At 41.2% G+C, this 20567-nt stretch overlaps 1 protein-coding gene across 1 annotated transcript; it reads left to right on the top strand.

Annotated features, from left to right (window-relative positions):
* The first annotated feature begins 592 nt into the window (after positions 1-592).
* On the top strand, positions 593-18965 carry rel (v-rel avian reticuloendotheliosis viral oncogene homolog). The gene is made up of 11 exons (XM_037782871.1): positions 593-709; positions 1152-1190; positions 2889-3028; positions 4056-4204; positions 4909-5000; positions 13612-13752; positions 14511-14615; positions 15937-16155; positions 16276-16341; positions 16460-16525; positions 16754-18965. The coding sequence occupies exons 1-11, from the start codon at positions 703-705 to the stop codon at positions 17677-17679; spliced, it is 1950 nt and encodes a 649-aa protein (XP_037638799.1). The 5' UTR covers positions 593-702; the 3' UTR covers positions 17680-18965.
* The last annotated feature ends 1602 nt before the right edge of the window (positions 18966-20567 follow it).

Genomic DNA, 20567 nt, shown 5'->3' with positions numbered 1-20567 from the left:
GATGTTTTATAAGAGAATAATGGATAAGATGATATTTTATAAGAGAATGATGGATAAAAAGATGTTTAAAAGAGAATGATAGATAAAAAGATGGTGTTTTAGAGGAGAATGATAGATAAAAAGATGTTTTAAAGAGAATGGTGGATAAAAAGTGATGTTTTAAAGGAGAATGATGAATAAAAAGATGATGTTTTAAAGAGAATGATGGATAAAAAGTGATGTTTTAAAAGCAAATGATGGATAAAAAGATGATGTTTTATTAGAGAATGATGGATATAAGAATGTTTAAAAGAGAATGGTGGATAAAAAAGATGTTTTATAAGAGAATAATGGATAAGATAATGTTTTATAAGAGAATGATGGATTAAAAGATGTTTAAAAGAGAATGATAGATAAAAAGATGGTGTTTTAGAGGAGAATGATAGATAAAAAGATGTTTTAAAGGAGAATGATAGATAAAAAGATGGTGTTTTAGAGGAGTGAAGAGGAGTGTCCTCTTGTCGCTCTATATACTCTGCTGTGAGTCATGCGGCCTCTGATTGGTCAGTTCAGATGAAGGGGGCGGTGACGTAGGGGAATTCCCCCAGCTAGTCTCTTCTAACAAATATTACTTTTCCTGTCCACTGTCACTCATTCAGCTCGGTGTTCTCCAAGAGACAATAACCTGTGATTGATACCACTGAGAGTGAGAGTGTGTGCATCATGGATGGTGAGTAGCAACACCTTCATTTACTGCTTATTAATAATAATAATAATAATCATAATAATAATGTTAACAAGTAGAATGAGATAAATACTAAATATTTATGCCTGCAATGTTCAAGAACATGTAGTGAGTCAAGTGTAAGTGTATTTATATAAATGTCTTAAGCCTAAAATTTATGATAGCAACATTTATTCTTAAGTTACTATTTATCATAAGACTGTTCAACAACTTCCTCCTTGTTGCAATGACTGACAATGTTGTAAGAGTAAGTGTCGGTAATTACAGAACAGTTTTAGCAGAATTGAATGAGCTTAAAAAAACATTTTGAGTGAAATATTATTTTGTTATGTTATCACAATTATATTTAGTATGGTTTTAAATCAAATTTGCATCACACATTTTCCTTCATTTCTTCCTATATGTCACATTTTCCCCTCCTCCTCAGTTCTTATGCCCTCCATGCTAGGGGACGATGCACACCTGAGTAAGTACATTTTTAATACCTCTTTGTGTCAAAATAACCTGTCTCCACAAGTCAAAACTGTGTCTGAGAATGCATTGCACTGTCTTTCACTTCCTCATTTTGTTTTATTGGTAAGCATTGCTTTTGTTTCAGACACTTTGGTGTGAATGTGTGTGTGAGAGTCAGAAGTTCTTGTAATCTTCTTGGGGGTATGAGTTTATATATTGTGTTATAAATGTCTATAATATGTGTGTGTGTGAGCTACATCATGTCTCAGTTCTGTATTCGGAGCGTCCTCTGCTGAAGTAGCTGCAAAATGAGGAAGGCAGGACACGGCCCAGCCACTTCTTTTGGCAAACGTACATCTTAATGAAGTCAGAAATGTAACAGGACTTGTTTTATACTGGCAACATGTTGGTGTGTGTGTGTGTGTGTGTGTGTGTGTGTGTGTGTGTGTGTGTGTGAGTGTGAGTGAGCACTGCACTTTGGTCAGAGTGCTTGTGGCTGACACACACACGGCTCACACGATAAAAACACATTTTGGTGTTGTTTAATCATTGTAAGAAACACTATTCATGCAAGAACAGAGACACTTCCCGGATCAGTTTTAGTTCCTCTCTCTCACAGGCATCATGTGGGGGGAGGTTCTGTTTCATGCAAAAGGGTCAAAGTAGTACTGATCACTTCATTGCTTGTTTTGAATGCAGAATGGCTGAGGTTTGCCTTTTTAGCAAGCTCTGATTTCAAGTTTAAAAGACGCTTATATGTGTAATTGTGCTAAATTTGATGCAGATTTATAGACATCTAAGTTATATATATAACGTTGGTTCTACTCTATGTCAGCAACTTGTCTGAAAACCTCTAAAAATGTTCACTTTACACACAAATTCTGCTCAATTCTAACCAAGATGTGCAGACTAAAGTCCATGCTTATTGGATTATTGAACATTTTAAATCACTTTTATACAAAACCTTTAGGCTTATCTCCAAAATACAAAGAGAGAAACACAATATCAACAGTACAATATCAACAGTTAAACAAAGGCTTTAGGAAGTTGTGATGGGCATTCGTCGCTATTTTCTGACATTTTGCGCAACAGACTGTATTTAAAGATGGACGACGCGTCTCAACTTCCTAAAAAATTAACACTTTAACATACATCCGCGTGATAAGAACTACCTAAAATGACAGAAAACATCTTTGGGAAAAATGTATTTGACGTGTACTTTGCTCTTTTAGTTTGGCCCATGTCCCATCCGCTAACATTGAGGGGGTGGTCTTTATGACCTATACTGCAGCCAGCCACCAGGGGGTGATCCAGATGTTTTGGCTTCACTTTTAGGGACCTGTCATGTCATCCATCTTTACATACAGTCTATGGTTTGAATTAATGATTTATAGTCATTTTTCACAGAAGACAAAGTGTCTGCTTTTTGCTCAGTTTTGACCTAAACATCTAGACGTCTTTTGATAAGTGATTTCAACGCCTCCTCGGTTATTACATGTTCATTAACTAAGTTACCTTAGCTTGACTTATTGATCCTGGCTATTGACTGTTTGATCCTATAACTTAGCAGAAATCAAGCAAAAATTACCAAAATCTGTTTAGCAGCCATGTTTAAAAAACTTGGGGGAAGTATTCATGGTTTGGTTATCTGAATCCATCTTCCTCTCCACATCCCGTCATTGACTGTGTTCGTCGTCTGTGCTCTCTCTAGTGGCTGAGCCGGGGGTCCAGATCTTCGAGCAGCCCAAGCAGAGGGGGATGCGCTTCAGGTACAAGTGTGAAGGTCGTTCAGCCGGAAGCATCCCCGGCGAGAAGAGCTCCGACAACAACAGGACCTACCCCAGTCTGCAGGTCAGTCGCTAGAACTTAAAAGTCCTATATTGTAAAAAGTGAGATTTTCATGTCTTTTTTATTGTAAAGCAGGTTTAAATGTTGTATAAATACTTTGAAAGTATTGAAACATGGAGACATACACACAGCCCGTATTCAGAAACTATGCCTTTAAACAAGCCTTCAGGATTTCTGTAATTTTGTGATGTCACAAATAACAGTACACTATATATAGTGTTAAAAGGAAATATTCTAAATGTGTCCCAGTCTATTTCCAGTTGCAGTGTATGCAAATTACATACTATTTCCGGTAAAATATTACAGTATGCAACGCTTGACACTACTGCAGCATAAATATCCCACAATGCAATGTGGTAGTGACGACAACGTCCATAACAGACATTGACAGACAGCTCTGTACCATTAATAACGCATCAATATAACTAGTATAAGATTTCACTTTGCTAGGTGCAATATATATTTTAAATTAATTCAGACTTTCATTCTCACAAACTAATTCTGGTCACATGAGGTTGGCTGGGGTTACCGTGGTTACACGTCACCAACCGGCAAGGAGGCTCTCAAGAAGTGACGACGTAAATTACTGCTCAGTGCGTCCAAAAATATACTCGTACTACTGTTTATTTACACAGAAGGATGTTGAAAGATATTACACATACTGAGTATGTAGTGCATGGTGTGCGATTTCGGATGAAGCCTGAGTGAATGACATCTTCTGACAGGAAGTAAACATTTACCCAAGCTGTTGCTTAGCAACGCAATTCCGTGGTAATGAGCCGAAAAGGAGCGTTTCAGAGTGTGAATACAGGCATATTCAGACAGACAGTATGAGGAAAATAAAGTTTTTTTTAACATTAAAGCATGTAAACATGTTCTAGTAGAAACACAAAATATAGCCTGAAAATGAACATGATATGACACCTTAAAATCCCCTCATATTTCTTCCTCCTTCTCTCTTCTTTACACCTCTGCATGTGTATTTCCATACAAGATTGCATCACTTATTAATGACCCTCTTCCCCCACAGATCCTGAATTTCTGCGGTAAAGGGAAAGTGCGCGTGTACTTGGTGACAAAGAACGAGCCATACCGACCGCATCCACACGACCTGGTGGGGAAGGACTGCAAAGACGGATTCTACGAGGCCGAGTTTGGTCCCGACCGCAGAGTGATCGCGTGAGTTCCAACAACACCTCACTGTCGTCAGCAGAGTAATTATCGCCACAGTCTCAGTCTTAATCAGCATGCCGTCATCGAAATTAGGAAACACACTCTCTCTGGTGCGCACACACACACACACACACACACACCACAACATTATCAATTTGCTCTCTATTTTAACAATATTTCATGTTTCGCTTGACGGTTTCAGAAGGCATCGAGTGTAAATCGGTGACCTCTTAGACACAGACGGAGAAACTCGCACACACAAAGCATATTTGTCAAACCATGTCTGTGATGAGGATGGCAATATGGGAATTCCCCGAGTGACATCACCCATATTCGCAGTGTGTCGGTTGTGTGTGTGTGTACTCGAGCATGTGTGTGTGAGAGTTTGAATGAGTCAGTATCTTCTGGTGTGTATAATTTGCAATCCCTTCACGGACTTGTGTAGTAAATTCAGATTAATTTCAGCCCTTCTGTGGAGATAAATCTAATTACTACAGATTCGGGTTGAACGTCGTAACATCATTATTGTGTGGTAAAGTCACACGGGTTGGAGTAATTGCATGATAGCTTTGACCTTTACACACATGCAAAACAGCATTCTTTTCTTGACGTCAGACTTCATTCAGGTGTGGTGTTTTCGGGGTTATTTTTAGCAGCTTGTTGCAGCACCGTCACTCTCTCACGCTCCTGTTGTCTTATTATTCACACAGTTTCCAGAATCTGGGCATCCAGTGTGTGAGGAGGAGAGAAGTGAAAGAAGCCATCGTGCAGAGGATGACCAGAGGGATCAACCCCTTCAATGGTGAGTCTTCTTGCTTCTGATGTCACGTTTCATCTCCGTCATCACACCGACTGACAGCCGTGGTTTCAACCCACTTGTGAGACATACACAAACAACTCCTAAAGAAAAACTATATTGCAGTTAAAAGTCAGTTATTGTCAACAGATCTCCAAAAAAAGGACCAAAACCAACAATGAATGTATCCTACTTGTGCCATATAGCTCCATTGTTGTCCAAAAACTATTAAAAAAACATCAGTGAGTCACACGTTGCCCTGGGTGACGCCTTCCTTTGTAATTGTCAACATGGCTGCTGTAGTTTACTTTGAGTCAATCCCACATTCACCCTCCTGCTGCTGCTGGAAATAATCACTGGAGCACCAAATGTGCATCAATCCACAGCTGAAAATAGTCCCCAACAAATGCACTATTTATTTATTTACTATGTCTATTTGCTAAAAGCTATAGTGCCCACCTATTTTAGGAAATTACTGAGCCTTTAAAAAAGAAAAAAGCAATTATATATTTGTGGTCTGTTTTTAAAGATCTACATCTTCAGTAGGAACCAATGGGCTTGGGGACGGAAAGTACTGAGAGTCGTACTAAGACTTTGGTCTTTTCATAGATTTAGACTAATGGTACATGTCCACAGGATCCGTCCTTTCCACGCTTCCAATTCGTTGTCTATGTAAGCAGCCGTGCAAAGCATTCTGCTAGCGTAACGTTTCGAGAGACGGACCGTCACATCGCCCGCTCCTCATTTGCATAAAGTTGAGGTTTAGTCCCGAGAAACCTTTAAACTAACCGTTGTCGATCTAAAATTAAGATTAAGAAGACAGATTTAGCAACGCATGGCTTATTTCTCCTATATAATGTTCACATTTCGATGAACTGTTTTCGTAATATACGAGAAAAAAGTTTCCAAACGATCCGCCATGTTGGTTCCAGTTTGAAAGCCGGGAGCAGCAACCCACGAGTGAAATCGTTCATCCAATCAGGTGCCGAGTGTCTAGTGGCAGCTCATCAAGCGTCCAATGCTGGGAAGCGAGGCGATCCCTCGAGTCCAAAAACGCTTCGTACCATAAGAGTCTACAGCCATGCTAGCGGCTCCGCGAGGCTGTACACGCCGATAACGTGGCTAAAAATGATAGAATAATGCAAATCTTATCTTAATCTTCAAGTAAATTGACTTTAAAGCTAGAATATGTACCTTTTAAAAGAAGTATTAACACAATCTCAGTCATACAAATGAAAATTCGTAAGCAATAAAATGCACTCTAGCGTAGTTCGATACACTCACTCGGTCGGGTATGACTAGTAGTTTATGGAGGTTGATGTTAGTTAGTTACGTCAACAACAAACTTCATGACTCTTCTTTTACTTATTATATTAACTTAAACCGTAATAAACAAAAGCACAAACACAACAAAGAGCTTTTAAATGTGAATAAAAGTCAGTAGAACAGTGATTTACTCAAATGTATTGTTGCATATCTGCTATTATAGTGTATAGGCTGATACCAATATATCATGCAATAATAACAGTGCATTACTACATGATTCAGACTCTAGTTATTAGTGGACAGAGTAAAGTCTGTCATTGTATTTTGGTGTTCTGCTGCTGTTGGTCTGAGCTGCTGTTGGTTACTGGTGATGCTGCTGCTGCTTTTCCTGCTGCTGTTACTGTTAAACAGGGCTCAAAACAATTCAATAGAATTGTTTTCAAATGCCGACTGACCCAGTTCTCAGGCAGCGGAGATGATTTTCCTTAACACCAAGTCAAAAATCCGCTCTGTTGCCACCGCACTGTCTGCAGTCGTTGCCATTTCCTCAATGCGCTTTTCATTCTGCGGTCCTCCGGCGCAGACTAGACATCGCTTCTCGTGTACAAACAGGCGTTGAGCTACTTCCCCATTCTTAGTCACAGTTGCTCAATTCAGCACAGTGCAGGACGCCACGTGAGAGCTGGGAATGCAGGATTCATTAACAGGGGGAGGGTGGACCGAGGGGGTTCCCCAGCTCTCTCAGAGATGATGATAAAAGTAGGGTATGGAGCATTTTTACAGCTCTGTAAAAGCAGGCAGGGTTTATGAGCAGGTTTGATTTAGATATATGCTTCTAGATGGTGTTTGGTATTTGCATGTTTGCGAGTGGCAATAAGGTGGTGACTGGAACAGCTTGAATTTAACCAGATATCTGCCTAAATTTGCTCCAATGCTTTGATTTATTACTTTTAGGGCTATCAGTTGATATTTAATCGCGATTAATCGCAAATGAATATGTTCAAAATGTACCTTTAAAGGGAGATTTGTGAAGTATTTAATACTCTTATCAACATGGGAGTGGGCAAATATGCTTGCTTTTTGCAAATGTATGTATATATTTATTATTGGAAATCAATTAACAACACAAAACAATGACGAATATTGTCCAGAAACCCTCACAGGTACTGCATTTAGCATAAAAATATGCTCAAATCATAACATGGCAAACTCACGTCCAACAGGCAACAACTGCTGTCAGTGTGTCAGTGTGCTGACTTGACTATGACTTGCCCCAAACTACATGTGATTATCATAAAGTGGGCATGTCTGTAAAGGGGAGACTTGTGGGTACCCAGAGAACCCATTTTCATTCACATATCTTGAGGTCAGAGGTCAAGGGTCCGCTTTGAAAATGGCGATGCCAGTTTTTCCTCACCGTTATTTAGCCTCCTAGCAACAAGCGAGTATGACATAGAGACAGCTACATCCTAAAAATTGCGTTAATGCCTCAAAGAAATTAGTGTCGTTAAAACTAATTTGCGTTAACGTGTTATTATCGCGTTAACTCTGACAGCCCTAATTACTCTCTCGTGTTTGCAAAAGAGTTCATACCTGATATTTCACTTGCACTTTAAATCCTGTAAAGCCCGAAGCTGTGCATGCAGAGTCTCACAGACTGACTGGTAAAGCAAGTGACTTCACAAAAATATGAAACTGTGATACATGTTGCTTACTTGTGATATAAATAAATATATATAGCTGACATTTTTAGTGACCTACTAAGCTGCTTCACCATATTTGATCACATCTCTATTCTCTTATCTGCTGGTATTACAGTTAAGGAACTAATTTAAGTCATAGAAGTTGAAGACTTGAAACACTTTTTTGCAGCAGTCTCAGACTATGCAAATGTCCTAACTGCTGCCAGTCAAGATATTTTATTGTTTTATTCCTGCGATTTAGTAGGATGTAGTGAATATTTTGCTGTTGCCGTTGCTGTTGCATGATCGTTGGTGTTACTGGTCAGATTGCAGGTAGCCATGGCAGCAGATTAAATGTATTTATTAGTACAGAGACTTTTTGATGGGCGGCTGGTTGCCTTTTTTTCTCACATGGCTCAAACCTTCCCCTCTCTTCAGCTCACTTCTGCTGTGAAACTCAGCTGCTTCCTGTCGCAGGGGGAGATAAAGCCCCTCGTTCTCCCCTCACACCCCAACACACTTACACACAAACCTCATGTCATGCATGAGAAATGTTGCTCGGGCTACGTCGGTATGTGTGAGACCTCATGAGATTACAACAGAAAGCTCAGCTCACCTGTGTTAGTGATGAATAGTACGTGTGTGTGTGACGTAGTAGCATGTTTCTGTATTACTGTGTCTTCTCAGTTCACATTGTGGTGGTGGCGGTGATGCACCTGGTGAATGTTTTCACATGTGTGACTGTGTTTGTTGTTGAATTAAATGATTTACAGATACAGGTGTGGCTATAGATTAGTTTTATATCATAGACGCTCAAATAAAGGTCAGTAAGATTTTAATGATGTCAGATCAGATATCATTTCACAAAAGAAGTTCCGTTGATATAACGTGTGCACACATTCTAGTTCGACATCTTTCCATTTTGTTTTCACAATTACAAGTCTTGAGTTTTCACAGGCGCACGATTTGTGAACATAATGTGAAAAATGCTGTAACTCTCTGCAGCTGAGGTTATTATAACAGTGTTACTTTAACAAAAGATGAATTGTTGTGTCTCAGTATAATCAGTGTAGATAAATGATAGATCACGGAGGAGAATAGTGTGGAGTAATATCGGCAGAAGTTTGGTGATTTCCAAGTTCCATAAATCTGAATGCTTTCTGTCAGTGAGAAGATTATGTCCTTCCTCCGCTTGTCTTTGTTTAAAGCTGGGGTTGGTAATCCTCTTCTTCAACAATGTTTTGTTATATTTGTTAAAAGAAAAACATCCGGTATCTGTGGCTGTCGGAGGAATGTAATAAGCTCGTCTAATAATTTCATTCAGCCAAAACAAAGACTGTATGAAATAAAGACGTAGTGTCCGTGACGTCACCCAGAGGTTTCTGAAGAGCTGTTGTGAAGCTCAAAGTGGGTAGCTCCGGCCGTCGCCATATTGGCACAACACAGCCTGACTCTCGGCAACCCTCTGCAGTTTTCGGCACTTCCACGTTGGCTTCATTTCTCAGCACCGGAGGATGCCGCTTGGGTCCAAGTGATTGAATTTTAGGGGAGTGGCTTTAGATAGGAGGCCTGAAGGGACGGCCTGTCAGTTTTGCCGACTTGGCAACTTTCTCTCTAGATTTAGGGACTTTTGGAGCTAGCGCTGCTACTTTCATTGGAAAAGAATCGGCAACACTTGGCTGAATTTTTCGGTTGAATAATTTAAAAAGTCTAGCGTACTTTTGCAAGCTTTAAGTGAAAAGGATTAACATACTGGACGTGCTTTTTCCCATTGGCCTACTTTTTCTATTATTTGCCAAAATACTTACACTATGCTTATATCCATCCACTATAATGTTTGTGCTTTAACGCAGATTAAAACACAGATTTCAGAGGAAAAGTGACCTGTGTGTTGAACTCTAACATGTTAAACATAGTGATGGTATATACTGTATATGATGGAGCTGTAAAATATGATATTCTGGAGTCTCAGTAAGACTCACAAACTGAGTAATGCGTGTCATGAAGCTTGATGAAATTGTGAGTCATGCAGTGGAGACGCTGTTTGTGGTGAGGCTTGGCACCTGCCTCCCCTTCTTTCTCACTCTCACATTCTGCTCCCACAGTCACACTAACCACTCACCCAGCACCCTACTGTCCACCCACCCAGCCACCCACGCACGACCCCCTTCCTCCACTGTCACTTCCCCCGTCAGCACCGCAAACAATGACATCGTCCCTCTGCAGCTGCAGCGTCACGCGGCATCGATGCCCAGTTTTCTTTCCACCACACATTCACCCACCACTACTTCTACATCTGACCCACTTCACTGCACCTGTCTGTCCAGCATCCGCTTCCTTCAAACACTCACACACACACATATAGACCAGGTTTATATGTTCCACCAATATTTGCTACAACTGTTCCGCTTTCATACACGAGCAAGTCTCCCTCCTTCTGGTTTCTCCACTGTGTGTCTGTCAGTCTCTGACACCTACGACACACAAACCTGATGACCAAACAGGAATCTTGAGTAGAGCAGCGCTGCATCACTTCATAATTACAGAGACCGTTCAGCCCCCAGAAGCTGATTGTCACTGTGTCGCTGCTGTTGTTGTTGTTGTTGTTGTTGTTGTTGTTGAGCAACATACCCACAACATGCTATATAGTATGTTCCATAAGGCAGTGTTGACAAAATTACTCTGTATTATTATTTTTGTATATATATTTTCTCAGAAACTGAGCACCTGAGCACCACAAAATTGTTTGGCAGCACTCCAGACCAAAGTTCAATATGATTTACGTTGAATTATGGACTCATAAGAACTAGCGATATAAACTTGTCTAGATCGTCTCTATCGCAATATAGGCGTGACCTATATTTATTTATTTTTTCTCTATAATTTCAAGTTCTTAAAATGAGAAAATATTCAGTATTTTTCATTTGTCAAGTATTTAATTCACACAGAAATTCATATAGACTATTTTATTTATTGAACTACCAGAAAACATACTATATCATGATATACAGTATATCGTTGTCAAGATGTGAAATGACCGGTATCTTGAAGATTTTGGCCATATTGCCCAGCCCTAATAAGAACTAAGTGCTCACTACAGTAGGTGATTGATTGAACGTTATTTAGAACGCTAAATAAGGCTCCAAATTTACGGTAAAGTTTGGTGAGGAAAAACTGGCATGGCCATTTTCAGAGGGGTCCCTTGACCTCTGACCTCGAGACATGTGAATGAAAACTCTGAGATGAACAGAGTGAAGACTGTATCTTATTCGATATAACATGTTGACAAACTGCATAATTTGCAGTTGAAGAAATGTTTAAAATCGCAATAGATCTTATTGTGACTTAAGTATCGTGATAATATCGTATTGTGGGCCGCAAATAAGCGTCTCCCCATCTCTCTTTCTCTCTCAACCCAACCGGTTGAGGTAGAGCCTGGTTCTGCTCGAGGTTTCTGCCTGTTAAAAGGGAGTTTTTCCTCACCACTGTTGCTCAAGTGTTTCCTCATGGTGGGAATTGTTGGGTCTCTGTAAATAATATTATAAAGTGCACTGTCTAGTCCTGCTTTATATGAAAAGTGCCCTGAGATAACTTCTGCTATCCCAACATGTCAAACTATTTCTGTACAGCTGTATCTAAACAAAACTGCAGTTGATATAAAGCAGACCAGACAGTCTGAATGCCGTAAACCATCTAACATAGATCATTGTTATAAAAGTTGACATGTTTTGGCTCAGTCGGATATCAAATATCAGATTCTTTTTCAACAAAACTTGAAGCTTCATGTCGACACCAGACCAACGTTAGTCTGGCGTCGACATGTTTATTGTATCATTTCTCACTAAAAATGCTCAAGGAGATATGGCGGAGGAAAGCTAAGACGTTCAGAGTCAGTTGTTTTGCCCTTTTTCCTCTGCTTGTTAATTGCATAGTTGGGGACTCATGTCACATATTTGCTAACTTTTGACTGTCCAGTCAGATTTATAACTGTGCTGATGACCTTTGACTTCACTTGGACTTGAGCCTTGAGGGTAATAACGACTTGGTGCCAGCAGCGCATGCAGAGACAGAGCAGGATAAATACTTAGCTAGCTGTTTACGCTGAGCATGTCACATTAAGGATGAGGAGTTTCCCTACATCTTATGTGTAACTGCACTGGTTTTCTGTTGTATACTGAGGTGTTTTCACATTATTAGGGACTCAAAAAACAAAGTTTAAGATTTAACTATTGTCCCACCACTTTCACACACGTCAGGAGGCCTCATGGTCACTCGTGCAGTGAGTCTCATCTCTTGCTTCTGTCGTTGTGCAGACACACACACTCACACACACAGGCTCACGCATACACATCTTTCCACCCTGAGGTGACGTCGGCAAGCGTCAGCGTGGCGACAGATTGTAGGCGGGGATGGCCTCGGCAATGAGCGCGAAAGATAGAAATTGAGAGATGGAGGAAGAGGGAGTAGGCAGATATGAAAGCCTGGTGTGTGTGTGTGTGTGTGTATGTGTGTGTGTGTGGGCGTCTCTCAGTAAGAAGCTCTCCCTGCGAGGTGTGTGTGTGTGTGTGTGTTTGTGTGTGTTGCCTCTGAGGGCGGTATGTGTGACGCTTGTGTGTATGTGTATGTATATAGATGAGAGTGTAGGCTGTGGACGTCTGCAAAAGCTGATCTGTGACGTGTTAATGTTGATCCAAAGTTGAGGTTTTTGGGGGGACAGCCTACAGATGTGACTTCTATCTACATTTGGTTTATTATATCATTCTGTAATTATATTAATTATGATGCAATTACACCCACATTACAGCAATGTTTCTGCTTACTTTTAGTGGCGTCTGGCCTTGCAGATAGTTTGATGTGGTGTCATCATGAGATATCTGCTACATTTGAAAAGTTCAACAGAACTTCAACATGTGCTGCGTACACGAGATGATCCACATACAGCGCAATTAACAGTTTTGCAGCCCTGTAGAGTAACCAGAACATTGTTTCTGGGAAAACAAGTTCCTTAAATAGCAATTTTTCAAATGTAATTTTCCAGTGTTTTAAGCACCACAAACAAAGTTCCATGAACCTCCATTTAATTGGTGTGTCTGCAGAAATCTCAGAGACAGACAACAATGTAACTAAGTATATTTACTCAATTACAGTACCTAAGTACAAATTTCAATACATCTACTCCACTACAATTCAGAGGTAAATATTGTACTTTTTGTACTTTTTACCCCACTACATTTATTTAGTTACTAGTTAGTTTACAAATCAAAATGTTCATACAAAACATGTGCTGAGTTTGTTATTGTGTCGTTGTCCAAAGAATCAATCTAATATCGTATCGTGATGAAACTTGTGATTTATACCTCTAAACTGTAATATATAATAGTTCAAATTAGCTCCACCTCAAACTGCTCAAAATGCTGACACATTAATACATCAATAATAATCCAGTAATATAGTATATAATAGTATAAAAAGGGCCATATATGTGCATTATAAGTATATTTTGCAGATAATACTTGCATCCTTCTTTATCAGAGTAAGCGCGGTGGTATAAGTGATCTTTTGCTTATATTGCTGGTTGTTTGTCTCATGTCGGTAATAATACCTTTAGTGAGAATTGTTTGCTCTCACCTCATGCTGACACCTATGTATATGTGTTTGTGTGACCTCAGTGCCACGTGAGCAGCTGCTGCAGACAGAGGAGTACGACCTGAACGTGGTTCGCCTGTGTATCCAGGTCTACCTGCAGGACGAGAACGGCCACTACACCCGACAGCTAAACCCCATCGTCACCAACCCCATCTACGACAACAGTGAGTGACACTGAGCTCTGTCTGCTGCATCAAAGTGTGTTCACCCTGACGTCACGTTAAGGAACCGCAAGTGACGAAAACATAATGACATTGTACTAATGATTGTACTTACGGGAAAACAAGCTGCCTGAGGTTAGGCGTGTCCACCTTAGGGTTCGTTTGATAGTGGTCGATGATACAACAGTAATTAATGCTGCAAATATTTGTTGCTAATCGTTACCGACAATTGCATGAATGTTCTACTAACTGAAATAATGTAATATTATGTAAGAAGTGAGAAGTTACACAAGTAGCGGTGGTTGCACATAGAGTACAGTATGTACCTGCAGCTGTGCACGCAAGTGTTTGTTGCAACACCTGTGTGTGTGTGTCCAGTAGATATTCTTTCAATGTTATTTTGAGTGTTGCACTTAAGTGAACTAGTTCAGTGTTCCTCACACACATTGAGAAAGGGGAAGCTCTTTATTCACACTAACCCTCAAACAACACCGTTACCATGGAGCACTTCCTCTTCTGACACCAGTCGTGTGACATGTGACTCAACCTGCTGAGACCTCAACGTTTAACTAACTGTGGTCTTTTTCTAAACTGAGGCAAATGTTGAACGTGTTGCACTGAGCCACTAAAGCAAGATCAAGTGAAGGTAGATTGTGACATCATCACGCCTGGGAATATAGATGTTGTCTCACTCGTAGAATGCAGTCTGACTTGTTAGATTTGTTGTGTTGCATGTTTACAACTTGTTTCTGCGTCATCAGGGGCCCCGAACACAGCCGAGCTGAGGATCTGTCGAGTCAACAGGAACAGTGGCACCGTCAAGGGCGGCGATGAGATCTTCTTACTGTGTGACAAAGTACAGAAAGGTACATCCAATTATAAATCCAGGAATCTGTCTGTCTGTCCTTCATGTATCTCGAGAACTGTTCATCCGATCTACTTCACACTTGGCGGGTGTATTGCTCAGGACTCAAGGGAGTGCAGTGTTGAATGTGGTGCAATTTGGCCAGATGGTGGCGCTACGACAATGAATTTTACGTTTTGAAGTCTCAGAAATAAAAGGCCTGGATTTTGTGGATCCAGACCACGGATCTTCCGGCGATCTTCTGCATCAATTGGGCCCATAGAGCAGGCGCACTAACCCTACCTCCCAGCCATCGGTCTGGGTCTCATTCACATGAACGGAGAAAGGGAAATAGCTCTGGATTCAGCTATTAGTGCGTTTTACAACTTTAAGACCTAATGATTTAAATAAGGGCTATTCAAGTGTTCATATTGGGAAGTTGATTTACCGATTTACGTCTCTTTCCCAATGTAAGTCTATGGGAAAAAGTATTTTTGGGCCCAATGGCATCACATGATGGACTCGGAAGTTGTAGCACCCCCATTAGGCCACTATGAAACTATGCTTCAAAGCCTGATGCTCTTCCTGGGGGCTTGGTCCAGACTAATCCATCTATATAAGCCACGCCCAATTGAGTTTGTTTTTTTTGCTACTCCTCCTAAACATTTTGAGCAATCATTCCCAAATTTGGTACAGAACATCTCTGGATCAAGCCAAAAAAATCTTAATTTTTTGGATTATTTATGTTCCATACAATGCTATAGTTATAGCTGGCCCTCAAAGTTAGCTCAAATGCTGTGCCTTATATTACAAAAAAAGGTCATATCTCCGGAACGCTTTGTGCTATTGGGACCACATTTGGTGGACATGTGTAAATATGATGTCTGAGTGACCATGGCAAATTTGGTTCCATTTGGCCGATAGGTGGCGCTGTAGCAGCATCATCTAACTATAAAGGAAAGAATCTCTGTGCATGTATATATGACTGTCCTTCGCATATCTTGAGAACCGTTCATCCAATCAGCTTCACACTTGTCGGGTACAAGCAGCCATACCGCGGTTCTCAACAGCGCTACAAGCAGAACTTCCGGGTGCCAAGCAATCGGGCACTGCCCTAGTACTATCATTGTTCTGTAGGCCTTTGCAATCAGTTAATCAGCATTTTATTATTTTACACATTGTACAGTGTACAGTATGTTTTTCATATCTTGCATCTATTTTCTCTCCATTCAACTTCATTCAATCCATGAATCCATTTTGCTTCTCAGAGACATAGTGCCCATCTCTTTGCATGTTCACTCAGTTTCCATTCCTATCTTCCCATCATCCCCCTTTTCCTCCAGACGACATTGAGGTGCGATTCTTCTCCGACGATGGCTGGGAGGCCAAAGGCTCCTTCTCCCAGGCCGATGTTCATCGCCAAGTAGCCATCGTCTTTAAGACTCCGTCCTACTACAACACCTCCATAACAGAGTCGATCACTGTGCACATGCAGTTGCGCCGACCTTCTGACCAGGAAGTCAGTGAATCGATGGATTTCAGATATCTGCCCGATGACAAAGGTACGCAGTGATCACCTTCTTTCTGTTATTATCTCAAACTCTCGCCATTCCTCTGTGTCCGATACTAGTGTCCAGGGTTGGATTCAAGTGATATATGTGAATATTTTGTTTTTGCTTTAGATCCTTACGGCTACAATGAGAAAAAGCGCAGACGAGAGCACTTGATGAGGATATCAACATTGTCAGGTAAGAGTCATGGTACTGTATATACAGTGAAACCACATCTGATATGTCCACATGTGCATGTATGAGCATGTCCTGTTACATGTATGCATTGTAACAAAGGGTTCTGGTCTTTCTTTAGGTGGTCCTTTTGCTATGAACAGGCCAAAGGCAGTGCCACAGACTACCATGAGTCACATGCGGAAAGGTAACTGGTTTAATTTTGGGTTCTCTGAAATAGCAATCGTTAGATTTAAAGGGGCAAAAACATTGCTTTTCATGTATGCAAATTAAATAAGAAACTAAAAATAATTGTCTTAATGTCAGTAATCAACTGGGGAACTTTAATGGTTATATCTATTAGTAAAAATGTTTACCCCATTCACACCTACATATTACCCTGCTATCACACTAAATGTCACTGTATGTTTTCCAGACCTCGGCAACATGTACCTGAGGCAACCACAGCACACAGCTTCCATGCAGCAACAACAACCGGCTGTGTTCAACACGCAGTACCAACCAGGCGCTCAAAATGTAATGATGACATCACAGGCTGCTAATGCAGCAGTCAGCCAATCATGGTTGACTGGCGCAAATCCCAACCCAGCACTCTCAATGGATACGGTCACCATAAACCAGTCTGGTGCCATGAGCAATCTCCCACGTCCTAATAGCAGCAGGCAACAGCAGCCGAACCGTGGATCTGGTTACCAACACAGAGTAGTGCCCAGCGGCTTTGAGAACAACACCCTCCCTCTGCTCTCCGTGAGGGACTTGCAGTGCTTGGACACAGCCCCCCAGGCCCCTGTAATGAACCAGATAGAGACCCAGCCGCTCTTCCACATGCAGAGGGAAGAGCTTGAGTCTGAGACCCGGGCCCAGAACCATCTAGGCAACCAGAACCAGGGTCTCCAGACTGTGTGGACCAATTTCAACACCCTCAATCCAGTCCAGAACAACTTTAACGCGTCAGTACCTGGAGTTGGAGGGGGCTCACAGGGGTTGGGCTCTTTCTCCTTCCTAGGGGGAATGGAAGGGGACGATTTTCTGAAGGGCCTGGTGGGAGGAGTGCCTCAGACTGGCTTCCAGCTGAAGCAGGAGCCCCAGGTCACAATGCTGCAAGAGACCCATGCTTCTCTCATGCAGTCCCCGAGGGAAAGCCAAGAAAATACGTACACCAACTTGCTTCCTCGTGCTATGAGCAATGGCATCAACATGGATCCAATGAGGCAAGACGCTGGCGGCAACATGCAGCCTCTTAAAAATCTGCAAAATCCGTACTCAAACAACGGCATGGCCTCCGAAGGCCACTACACAACGTTGGCTGACTGGATCAAAGCGACTCGGCAAAGTGACTAAAAAGGAGTGACTTTTCTGGTGTCAATAAATAAACAGAAGCAGCTCCGAGGAATACGTTGGTCTTGTTTAGCCTTTGCTTCACCCATTCTGGTCCCAGTAAGGCTCAGTGGGCATTTGCTTGGTATATTACATCAGTGGGCAAAAGAGCAAAAATTATTGGCAGCCAGTTGGAATCTACAATTAGACAAAGGCAATGTTTCTAGGCGGTATAATTCAATATGGACTAGTTTTTTTCTTTAGCAAAGACATCACCAAGAATGCTTGGTAAGCTGTCATTGGTCTTTACTTCCCATTATTATTCTGGAAAGACACCATTTTCCTAAATTTTTTTAATAAAATTTAATTTCTTGGTAAATTTGAAACATTAAATGGACCACGCAGAACCTTTCAATATTTATATCAAGGACGCCTTGTTCAAAACACCATCGGTGCGATTAACTGATGGTTGGTGTTCAGGACCTTAGTGCATACTCAAGACTAGTTGATATGGGTGCTTTCACATCATGGACCTGGTCCCGGATCCGAGTACACTTGACCCCAAATTCCAGTTCGTTTGATTAGTATGAACGCTTCGTACCATATTCGGGCACGGTTCGACGATCCGTACTCAAGTCTCTTGAAAACATGGTCTGGAGTACTGTTCATGCGTACTCGGCGACGGTTTAGGTGTAAAAGCCAACCGTACCAAAACACGGAATTGGACTGCTATTTAACGCAAGTAACGTTAGCAGTCAGGGAGTAGTTTTGAAAGGGCAGGCTTTTTTTCCAACGCCGCCGGTCTCCTCCGAAATCTCTATATGCTCGCAGCATGCGCCGTGGGTGATAAAGCAGGAAGGCAGGCGAGAGGGTCCTTAAAATATAAACAATAGAGGCGATGGGGTTGGGCGATGTTTGTTATTTTATTTAGCTACCTTAATGGTCTGCCTTTGAAGAATGAGAGCCGCTCGGTGGGCAGAGACCATTGATGCATTAGAAGAACTGGATACGGCATTGGAGGCTGGGCCCCGGTAATTCCTATGAGAGTTGCTCATTGGCGCATGAAGCCTAAATGGCTATACTTCCGTCTGGAAAAGTACCCGGATCTTGGCGGAGTAGCGTCCGAGATGATTGGCGGAGTAGCATCCGCTCGGTCACAGGACTTGGTCCTAACGTCATCCCGTCGCCCAGGCTTGCGCTCCAGCCTCAGTCTGAGTCTCACTCACATGAACGGAGGAAGGGAAATGACTTTGGATTCGGCTATTAGTGCGTTTTACAACTTTAAAAACTTAATTTCTTTAAATAAGGGCTATTAGAGTGTTCGTACTGGGGAGTTAATTCACCTAAAAAAAAATTATCCGCTGAGTTACAGACGTCTCTTTCCCAATGTAAGTCTATGGGAAAAAGTATTTTTGGGCCCAATGCATCACGTGACTTCCTGGGGGCTTGGAAGGGACAGTGTATACCGGCATATTTTCCCATTATACTCAGTGAAATAAGGGTTTATTTTGACCAAACCAGAGTTGGTGATTGTTGGAAAGACTAACGACGATGGTTTTGGTGAGTTTTATTTTGTTTTTGTTGAATGAAGTGTTTCACGATGCTCCACCACTAGAACAGCTGATCTCAATACAAACAAATAAATGTGGATGACGATGCAAGTGTACTCGGGTACGGAACAACTTTACTAATGTGCAAGCTGCGCGGCGAGGGAGTGGGGGCTAAGTATGGGGAAAAAACGTGCCTTAGGTTGTAAAGATGACCAACGACATGCTGATGGTTTCCAAGCCAAAGTTAGATTTCCGCAGAATCGAATGTACTACTTTCTTTCTTTGTCTTTCTCAGGTGAAGTTGGATTCACTGTGAACATACTGTAAAATATTAATTGTTTGATCTTGAAAAAACAAGAAAATGGATGTTATGGATTTGAAAGTACAGCAGAAAAAAAATGGCTTAGGGTTTACTCTTTTTATTGCTTTGTAAAGGATTCTTACATATTGTACTGTTTTATTGATTTTTTTCAGCAGAGTACATACATGTTAGCCATAGTTGAGAGTGAAAGCAATAACCGTGCTGAAACGCTCAAGAACTGGCAAGGTACTGAAATTTCCATTGAGGAAGTGGGAGGAAGCACATTAAGTGTTGACTTTCCTTTGTAATGACTATGTCATAACAGTGATCACATGTGTTATCCAGAGTTCTCAGAGCATTTCTAGCAGATGTTTTATAGATACGGATGTGTGTTTTATTGATGTTTCATTCATTCAGCTGAGGCTCCTACCGATAGACCGCCTTGCTCGAGGGCATTGATTGGACACATTGCTGATAATGAACAAACTGTCAACTCTAGCGTCTTGTTTTTGTACTTTTATGCCCTCCAGAAGCTTTTTGGTTTTAAAAGAAAGTAAATATTTTGATGACTACTTTGTAAGATTTGCTATTTTTGGATTTTTTTTCTACAGGATCAGTTCTTAATAAACAGTTTGTCTTATTCCACATCTTTTGTCATTTAATTATCACTTTTATATTAATATCTCTCTTACACTGTATACATGATCTTCAGTTGTGCAAGTGATAAAGCATGACTGGATGCCCTGATATATGATCATAATGGAAGAGGAAGAGACCATTATTTTCTACATTGGGACACCTCAGAGTGCATTATCACACTTACAACATGGCAAGTTATCGGAAGAGTTCGACATTTTGGGAAATACGCATATTTGCTTTCTGTCTACGAGTTAGATGAGAAGATCAAAACCATTCTCTGTACAGTAAATATGTAGCTAGAGCCAGCACCTGGTTAGCATAAAGGCTGTGGAAACAGCCTTGCTCTGTCCTAGAAGTTACTGCTTCTGGCCAAGATATAGTCCTGCATATAACCTCCACAAAACCAGAATTTAGAGGCCGCT

This window comes from Sebastes umbrosus, chromosome 10 (assembly GCF_015220745.1).
Source record: "Sebastes umbrosus isolate fSebUmb1 chromosome 10, fSebUmb1.pri, whole genome shotgun sequence".
Classification (NCBI taxonomy): Eukaryota; Metazoa; Chordata; class Actinopteri; order Perciformes; family Sebastidae; genus Sebastes; species Sebastes umbrosus.
Note: the sequence above shows the minus strand (reverse complement) of the source record. Positions and strands in the feature narration are given on the sequence as shown.

What these genes read in the sequence shown, in the direction of transcription:
- rel (XM_037782871.1), top strand. An exon ending in GGACCTACCCCAGTCTGCAG is followed by an intron (nt 3,029 to 4,055) that starts GTCAGTCGCTAG and finishes CTTCCCCCACAG; the next exon opens with ATCCTGAATTTCTGCGGTAA. An exon ending in CAACCCCATCTACGACAACA is followed by an intron (nt 13,753 to 14,510) that starts GTGAGTGACACT and finishes CTGCGTCATCAG; the next exon opens with GGGCCCCGAACACAGCCGAG.